Source organism: Thamnophis elegans, chromosome 4 (assembly GCF_009769535.1).
Source record: "Thamnophis elegans isolate rThaEle1 chromosome 4, rThaEle1.pri, whole genome shotgun sequence".
NCBI classification, from domain to species: domain Eukaryota; kingdom Metazoa; phylum Chordata; class Lepidosauria; order Squamata; family Colubridae; genus Thamnophis; species Thamnophis elegans.
This window is the reverse complement of record NC_045544.1, coordinates 4,779,284-4,788,347: the sequence shown is the minus strand read 5'-3', so window position 1 is coordinate 4,788,347 and position 9,064 is coordinate 4,779,284. Positions and strand designations below refer to the sequence as shown.

General features: G+C 37.5%; 1 protein-coding gene across 1 annotated transcript in view; it reads left to right on the top strand.

Moving 5' to 3' along the window:
* Positions 1-9,064, top strand: part of GCLC (glutamate-cysteine ligase catalytic subunit) — a 31,893-nt gene that overhangs the window by 205 nt on the left and 22,624 nt on the right. The window contains exon 1 of the mRNA XM_032215539.1: positions 1-404. This exon is cut by the window's left edge and continues 205 nt beyond it. Within this exon, the coding sequence (XP_032071430.1) occupies positions 255-404 (150 nt within the window). The 5' untranslated portion in view covers positions 1-254. The remainder of the gene's footprint in view (positions 405-9,064) is intronic.

Here is a 9,064-nt window from a genome sequence, read left to right as displayed (position 1 = left end):
CCCCCCCCCTACGCTTAGTGGATTCTCCCCTTGCCGTCTTTCCCGCCGCCTGAAGTAAGGTGTTTTTTTTTTTTTGGCGGGGGGGGGGGGAGGAGGAGGGTCGTTTCTGAGGGGAGGGAAGCGGGCGGCGGCGGCGGCGGCGGCTTCTCCGCGGGGTTGTCACGGCAGCGGGCTGCCTCTCTTCGCGCCTCCTCCTCCTCTCCCTCTCCTCCTCCTCCTCCTCCTTCCTCCTGCTCCCCCGCTCGGGCAGAGCCATGGGCCTCCTGTCGCAGGGCTCCCCGCTCAGCTGGGAGAAGACGCAGCGGCACGCGGAGCACGTGCGCCGGCACGGCATCCAGCAGTTCCTGCACATCTACCGGGCCGTCGGAGAGAGGCACAAGGACGTGCTCAAGTGGGGAGACGAGGTGAGCCGGCCGGGCCTTTAAAAAAAAAAAAAAAAAAACCCGACAGCCCAAAGAGTTAAGGGGGAAATTGGGGGGGGGGGAACGGGGACCCTTCGGAGATGGGAGGAAGGGGGATCCCTTCGGCTGCGCTTGGTTGGGGAAAGTCCTCCCGATTGAGAGATAGGCCGACATCCCCCCCCCCTTTCCCACCTCCGTCTTCCCAGGTAGAGGAAGGTCGGTGCTGGAAGAAAAAGGGGGGGGGCTTGCGAAATGGAGGTGACTGGGGAGGCTGTGTGTGTGTGTGTGTGTGGAGAAGCGATCAGTTTATTTAAATCGGGATTTCCTTAAATTTCCTTAGGTGTGAAGGCTTAGCAATAGCAGTTAGGCTTATATACCGCTTCACAGGGCTTTCAGCCCTCTCTAAGCGGTTTACAGAGTCAGCATATCGCCCCCAACAATCCGATAGATAGATAAATAGGTAGGTAGGTAGGTAGGTAGGTAGGTAGAGGGATAGAGAGAGAAATAGAAAGAGAGAGAAATACAGTAGATAGGGAGAGAGAGAGTAGGTAGGTAGGTAGGTAGGTAGGTAGGTAGGTAGGTAGGTAGATGATTGATAGATAGATAGATAGATAGATAGATAGATAGATAGATAGCAATAGCAGTTAGACTTATATACCGCTTCATAGGGCTTTCAGCCCTCTCTAAGCGGTTTACAGAGTCAGCATATCGCCCCCAACAATCCGATAGATAGATAAATAGGTAGGTAGGTAGGTAGGTAGAGGGATAGAGAGAGAAATAGAAAGAGAGAGAAATACAGTAGATAGGGAGAGAGAGAGTAGGTAGGTAGGTAGGTAGGTAGATGATAGACAGACAGATAGATAGATAGATAGATAGATAGATAGATAGATAGATAGATAGATAGATAGCAATAGCAGTTAGACTTATATACCGCTTCATAGGGCTTTCGGCCCTCTAAGCGGTTTACAGAGTCAGCATATCGCCCCCAACAACAATCCGGGTCCTCATTTTACCCACCTCGGAAGGATGGAAGGCTGGGTCAACCTTGAGCCTGGTGAGATTTGAACCGCTGAACCAGCAGTCAGCTGAAGTGGCCTGCAGTACTGCACCCTAACCACTGCGCCACCATGAAGTCCCTTCCCTGTCGCTCAACCTACCTGAGGCTGGTTTCACAAGCCAGCATTTCCCCCCTTCCTCCCACTCCCCTTTCTGTACCATTAACTGGAATATGCACGTATATGTATATATACACACATGTGTATATACGTACATATACATACAGACCACCGAACCACGTCCACCCAGATGGTCATTGCGGGGAGAGAACCGGTTGTTAAATTACTTGAATCCTACAGACCAGTGGTGGGATTCAAGTAATTTAACAACCGGTTCTCTGCCCTAATGACCATCCGGGTGGACGTGGCTCGGTGGTCATGTGATTGGATTGGCATGGCCAACTCAACGTCACTCAGGTCGATGGACGCTTCGCCTTAGCTGTGACAATGGTAATAAGGGATAAGCGGAGAGGCAGTTTCTGTAAGCAGGTCAATAAAGATTAGGCTAGAAACAACACCAGAATGTTTCCTTCCTGCCTTCCTTACAGAATTAGCCCTGGAAAGTGGGAAAAAAACAAAATGAGATTTCTTCCAACAAACGGTTCTCCAGGCTGCTTAGAAAGTTAACAACCGGTTCTCCTGGATAGGTGCGAACCAGCTGAATCCCACCACCACTGATACAGACTGTACAATCTGAAACTGGTGGGAAAGTAAAATGCTATCCACCATTCTGTTCTCGATTGCTTTTGGCCCGGACTTGTTTTGATCTCCAGCACTCTTAGAAAAATTCCTTACATAGGGGGGGGAAAAAGCATTTAATAATAGCTTATGGATTCCTGTCTTTTAGGACTATTTAACAGTTATAAATTGTTCTTTTACTTTGCTCTTGCCAATATCAGACTGTCTTAAAGCAGAGACCTTGCGTTTTTATGTTAGTAGTATAGTAGTAACTGGAAATTTCATTTTGGATATACAGTATGTTGGGATACCAGAAGGGTCAGATTGCAGATGTGCATGGATGAATGAATCTCTTCATCTTTAGGCAGTTTTATATTTATGTTTCACTGCGCTCCATCCAGAGGTGGGTTCCTACCAGTTCGTACCTATTCGGTAGAACCGGTTCGTCAAATCTACCGAACCGGTTAGAAGAGGTTCCACCAGTGGACCTGGAAAGCAGGCCACACCTACAGAAGAGGTTCCAAAAAAATTTGAAACCCATCACTGGCAAGGATCTTGTAACTTGACAGCTTTAAGACTTGCATGCTTCAATGCCAGAGTTTCTGAATAGCTACTTGAACCAACCTAAGTACTAATTCATAATTTCATATCCGGTCACATGGGTGGCAAGCCACTCCCACAAAAGAGGTCACACCCACAGAATAGGTTCCAACAATTTTTGAAACCCACCACTGGCTCCATCCTATTAACAATTAATGTCCTGTTAGTATACTGAGTATACTATAGGAAAGTCAAGCAGTTGTTTGTCTGAGGCCTCTATAATCTAGATTCTGTGTTTGATAGAGATGTGCCTTATAATGAAGTCCCAGTAGTATCTTAACAGATTATTGGGGTATCGGTCTCACTTTTTAAATTTAAAGCATTTACAGTATATACTGCTCAAGAGCTGGGGAAGTTCTCAGAGCAATTGGCATTACTGTACTTACTTGAGGCATCAAACACTAAAGTTGAGTTGGATCAGGGAAGGATACTATTTGAAAAAAGTGGTATTCAGAATTCTCTTAATCAGTTAATTTTCTGGCATTGAATATGTTCATCAATTTTGTTTTATTTATGAAATGTATAAGCCATTTGTTCCCAGACAAATTAGTCTGTGATATAACATAGTTAATCCAGAAAGCAGGATATCGACAACCTGCAAAGCATATTATTTCTTCATGTTTCATATGTTTTAAGGAATTTTCAACCGTTTTTTTTTGCAGTCTGCTCCCCAAAAATTAGTAGGGAATTTATTAATAATTTTGATATTTGCAAAAAACCCCATAAATAACTACATTTCCCATTGAAAATGACTGAGGTAAATGAAGCTAGAAAAAAATATTTAGTATGAATTGAATTGATCATTGATTTTATTGCTTGACAATGTAAATGAAGCTAGAAAAAAACATTTAGTATGAATTGAATTGGTCATTGATTTTATTGCTTGACAATGTAATTGAAGCTGAACTGTAAACAATTTGTAAATTCTCTGTATATAATTAGTTCTCTATGTCCAAAGAATTTATTTCATTGTGAAAATGAGGCTTTCTAAGAATGAAAACTTTGTGCTTGAATTACGTTTATGTAATACTCATAATATATGAAAATAACAATTTGGCCCATCAAATTCTCTTAAAGAGGTACTGACTTGAAGAGAAACCTTCAGATGCATTACACTTTGATAGTGACTTTTGAATACAATTTTGGTCAAAGCCTACTTGAATCTTTTATCCAAATTGATACCAAAGAGGAGTTTTGAAACTCTTTTTCTTGAGATCTTTTCTTCTTTCATCCTCAAAGATTCTTAGCTGCCAATTTATTGAAATATATGTTGTGTGCTAATACTGAGGAAAGCTTATTTTTTACAGCTTAACCAGTCTGAAAATATTCCAAAATTGTATTACATACAGAAATAAATCATAGAATCATTTCAAAGGATTTAGATTATGTATACTTTAAAAAATAATCCATACAATTTTGTACGTTAGAGCTATGATAATTGCTCTATGCATTGTAATAAACAGATTTCATAAGACAACTCCAGACTTGTGATGCCCAGGGGCATGGTACATCACAAACACTGAAGATGAATGCCTGTAAAACGTTTTTACATTGAAAAAATAGCTGTAAATATTTTTTTAACAAAGATAAATCAGGTAATTAAACTATAGCTCTCACATTTATAAATATTGATGGGTTCAATTTTAGGTAGGTTGCATTCATAGATATGTTGTCATAAAAAGTAGGGGGAAATGCATTATGTTACTGATTCCCGTACCTTATTACTATAAACTTACTTGCTAGTAGTTCTTTTAAATATTCTTATTATCTGTACATATCAGGAACAGAATCTCTGACCATCTATTTACAAAGCATAGGCTCTACCAGCCAGTTATAACCTTTCATCAAGATTGATAGCTTTGCATTTGCTGTAGGTATAGAATTGTATAACTCTTCTACGCTTATTTTCAATTCCAGGAAAATCAAGTTGCCAATAAAAAAATCTTGAAAAGTTATATATAAAGTGCATAAACATTCATTTTAGAAATTAGCAAATTCTCACCAGGTATAAGAAATAATGACCATATTTTATCGCTTCTCTTGGTTTTCCTGCCTGGAACAAAACAAACTATGAAATACATCTGCAATACATCTGTCTTGTTTCTCTTATAGCAAACCTGGATTATTAAGGAATGAAGCATCAAGGGAAAAACACCCTCTAGCTTATGGCTTTTGTATATTAAGAGAGCTAGGAATTCAGATATAATATTAAGCTAGTGTTACCAAATCAGATTTGAAAAACTCTGGTTGACCATTAAATGGTTTATTTATCATTTTGTTTATGTCTAGTGATTATCTAGATTTTTACAGATCATGCCTAGTAGTTGTAATTAAATGCCAAGGGAGAGTTCCTGACGTTTGCTGCTCTGGTTGCAGGAGGAGCAATTTTGAAGAGATATGTTTGAACAGATTCCTTATACATCCTAATTTGCCTCACCAAGAGAAGTTTTTTCAGATTGTTAAAACATGTATTTTAGCCTGGGGACAGAAATAAAAAAAAAGTTTATCAGTTTTTGTAATCAGAGTCAACAATATTGGATAGGTCTTGGTTAAAACTATCAATACTAACTTGAGCATAATCATATTTTTAGCTTCTGTGATAGAAAAATGGCCTAGGTCTCCTAATTTCCTATGCTTATTTCTGCCAAATTCTAAATACACTAAATTGAAGGTTAACGTTTCTTAGGGATGAATTTGAAGTCTCTACAGGTTATATGTTCATCCTAGTTACTCAGAAACAGGCCCCAGTGTTTTTGGTAGAGCTGGGCCCCAGGAAAGTGCAGACCTAGGTAAACCACTGAAACTTGTTTTTAATTCTGACGGGATCGAATTTTAATAAAATAAATAAGAAAATTATAAAGACAATTTTTTATCTGTAGGGCAGTATGAGTTAAGTTTCCAAACAAAAATAAACTACTGACACACATTTTGCTTTAAATATAACTTTTATCTTTGATAAATAGTATTGAAGTTGTACTTGGTACAAATTATAACTTTTGTTAAAAGACAGGTGACTTATAGGTCCTTCTGATATTAAAATGTATTTAAATAAAGGGGCTTGCTTGTAAAAAATAGAAGTCGATTCTATAAATGCTTTTTAGTATAACATACCATATATTGTGATTTTAAGATACCAAAACCTCAGTTATTTTTGTGTTTTATTTTATTTAAAAGAAAATGCAGATATATACAAAAATCATAAATAGGAAAGAAAGAAACCTGGAGTTAAATGTTAAGATTTATGGAAATTGGTGGACGTACATATACATATTTTTACACTAGTATAAAAGATCATCAGCTTTGATTGTTGAAACTGTGTGTAGAGATGTTCTTATTCTGTACATATCCAAGTAAATGACACAGATAATATTTTTTATAATACTCTTGTATAATGAAATGGGTTTGCTGGTAGAATAATAATCTGAGTGGTATCATTAGATTCAATCTGTAGTTTAAAAAATTCTTCTTTGTTATGCTTGAAATTTTTGCTTTTGTCAATCCTTAGTTTGCTGTGGGAAAGTATAACAATGCCATTTCTTGGTATTAAGATTACTGATTTCTCTTCCGGTATATAAGCTTTTACTAGATTAGATACATCATGTTTGCTTTTTAATACAAGACAAAATTGTGTTAGAAATCTGAAATTCAAGCTTAATGTGACACCTATTCTAAGTGGTGGGGGGGGAGAGGAGTTTTAGGATCTTTTGCTGGTAGTACTCTCTCTGATCTACAAATTGATACTATATGCAATAAACACATCAAGGACCCCTGATAAACACTCTCTGCATAATCAAACTTTCAGCAAGCTGAAAAGATGAACTAACTGCTTCACCACAATCAAGTTTTGTTCTCATTATCTGCCAATCTGAAGAAAATGTAAGAGCTTTATTTAACTAGAATTTGTGCTCTGTCTTTTTGAAATTGCCCTAGAGGCTTGCTTCATATGTAGTAGCTGTTGACAAAACATTGCCTATTGACATTGGAATGTTGATTGTGCATCATCTTTGCAGAGATGCTGTCTAAGAAATTGTTTGCTGAAATATTTGTATTTTAAAAAGTCAATAATTAATCTAACGTTACATCGTATTGCTCTTCTTTCTATAATCCATTAAAACCCCTAAGTCAAAAATTCCATTTTCATTTTTATGGAAAAAGTCAACAAGACTATTCCAGTCACCAATAAATATAATATGTATTTTCTCCAATCAAAGAAATTTATTTATATTTCATATTTAAAGTTAATTTATCCATTTCAGCAATATTTGTCAATTTCACCAACCATTCTTCTATAGTGAATAGTGTTGAATCTTTCCATCTTTCTGCATATAGTCATCTCACTGCTATGATCATACATTGAAATAAGCTTCCATGAGTTTTTTTTTCTGTTTATTCATTAATTCTAAAAGGGAAAGTTCTGGGTTCATTTGAGTCCTCTGTATCAAAGTATATATCTGGATCCTTTTTTTTTTAGTGTTTTACATGTCTACCAGGCATGATAAAACATCCGTTCATATTATTCATATTTCCAGCATAGATTTAAGAGTCTCTATACATTCCAGATAATTTTTCTGGCATCATGGGCCAACAGAACATCATTTTATAAAAACATCTCTTTATATCATAACACAGTGTAAAGTTCTACCCTTTTAACCACATGTTTTTCCATTATTCCATCTGTATTATAAACAAACTTCTTGGCCCACTTTATCATACATTCTTTAACTTCCTCCTATGTTTCAAATTTCAGCAAAAGTTTGTACGTTTATAAATTATATATTCATGATCAGTACACAAATGTATTTCAAATTCTGACTTTTCTCCTTTGTTGAATGCCTCCAGCTAAGCACTGCTTTTCTGGAAATGCTTTAACTTGGATTCCTGTACTGATCAGGGAATTGGATTTAATGTCTTACAAAGTTACTTTGAAGTCAGTGGTTCTGTATTTTAGAATTTTATCCAATAATAAAGTAATGTTGGGTTTCTAAGATCTTTCATTTTATGCTACTTTTGCAGATTTTCAGATATTATAAATTCTGTTTTATGTTTCTGTTTGCACCGATGAAAGTCGGAAGTTACTTGTTTTTTGTAGTCAGTTTCTTTATCGACTGCATCCCCAATTGGCTTTTTCCTCTCTTCCCCCCCCCCCAGGTTTTTTCCTTATTCAAATTCAAAATATATGTTATGCATTCTAATGAAACTTAGTGAATGTATCAGTGGTGGGTTCCTACCGGTTTGGCCGGTTCCTACCGGTTTGGCCGAACCAGTAGTGGTTTGGCAGCCTGGGTCGCTGGAACCAGCAGCAATCCAGGCCTGCTACACCTCCGAACCGGTTCTCCAAGCGGCACTATATAGAGCCGTTAAATGCAGCACTGCAGGCTACTTCAGCTGACTGCAGTTCTGCAGTTCGGCTGTTCAAATCTCACCGGCTCAGGGTTGACTCAGCCTTCCATCCTTCCGAGGTGGGTAAAATGAGGACCTGGATTGTTGTTGGGGGCGATATGCTGACTCTGTAAACCGCTTAGGGCTGAAAGCCCTATGAAGCGGTATATAAGTCTAACTGCTATTGCTATTGTTTTTTTTGCTTCTGTGCATGCGCAGAGCAATTTTTATTGATTTTCCAGAAGTGACGTATACATTTCTGTTTTGAACTTGGGTAAGGTGACTGGACGTGGCTGCTAGAATAGACTTGAATAATAGCAAAATTCTGTTTAGTTCAATTTGGTACAGAATAATGTCCTGTTATTCTGGGCAAGGACCACATTGTAAATAAATTGCACGTTGTAAAGTTTGATAAAAAATATAGCTTTGTCATTCCCATGAAGTCAGCAAAAAAAACCAGTTTGAGTCAGCTACTTTGATATAAAATTGTACTGAAAGGTACAGAGTTTATATTTCCTAAGACATTTTATATTGTTAAATATAATATACATACCATTGTAATAGCCTCATTTAAACTATTTTGATTCAAAAAGTACTAGGATGAATTTTCATTTGGATGTTTGCTATGTTTGTAATGCTGGGTGCTAGAGTTTTCTAACATTCTCTTTAGTTGCCTTCTATATTGTGAGTAGCTGTAGTCTTAAAAGTGAAAATTTGTGACAACAAAATCTTGAGATAAATTTAAGTAGAATGGATTGAAAAAAGCTTAGGCAGGCTTTCATCCTTGATCAAAACATGCTGAGGAGGCTAGAAACCACTGTGCAACTGCTGAGTAAATATTACACTTTACTGATACATTGTGGGCAAAAAAGGACTTGTAAAATTTGCAGCTTGATATGCAAAAATAAAAAAAGTATGTATTTTTAAATATCCCCATTTAGAAAACATTAC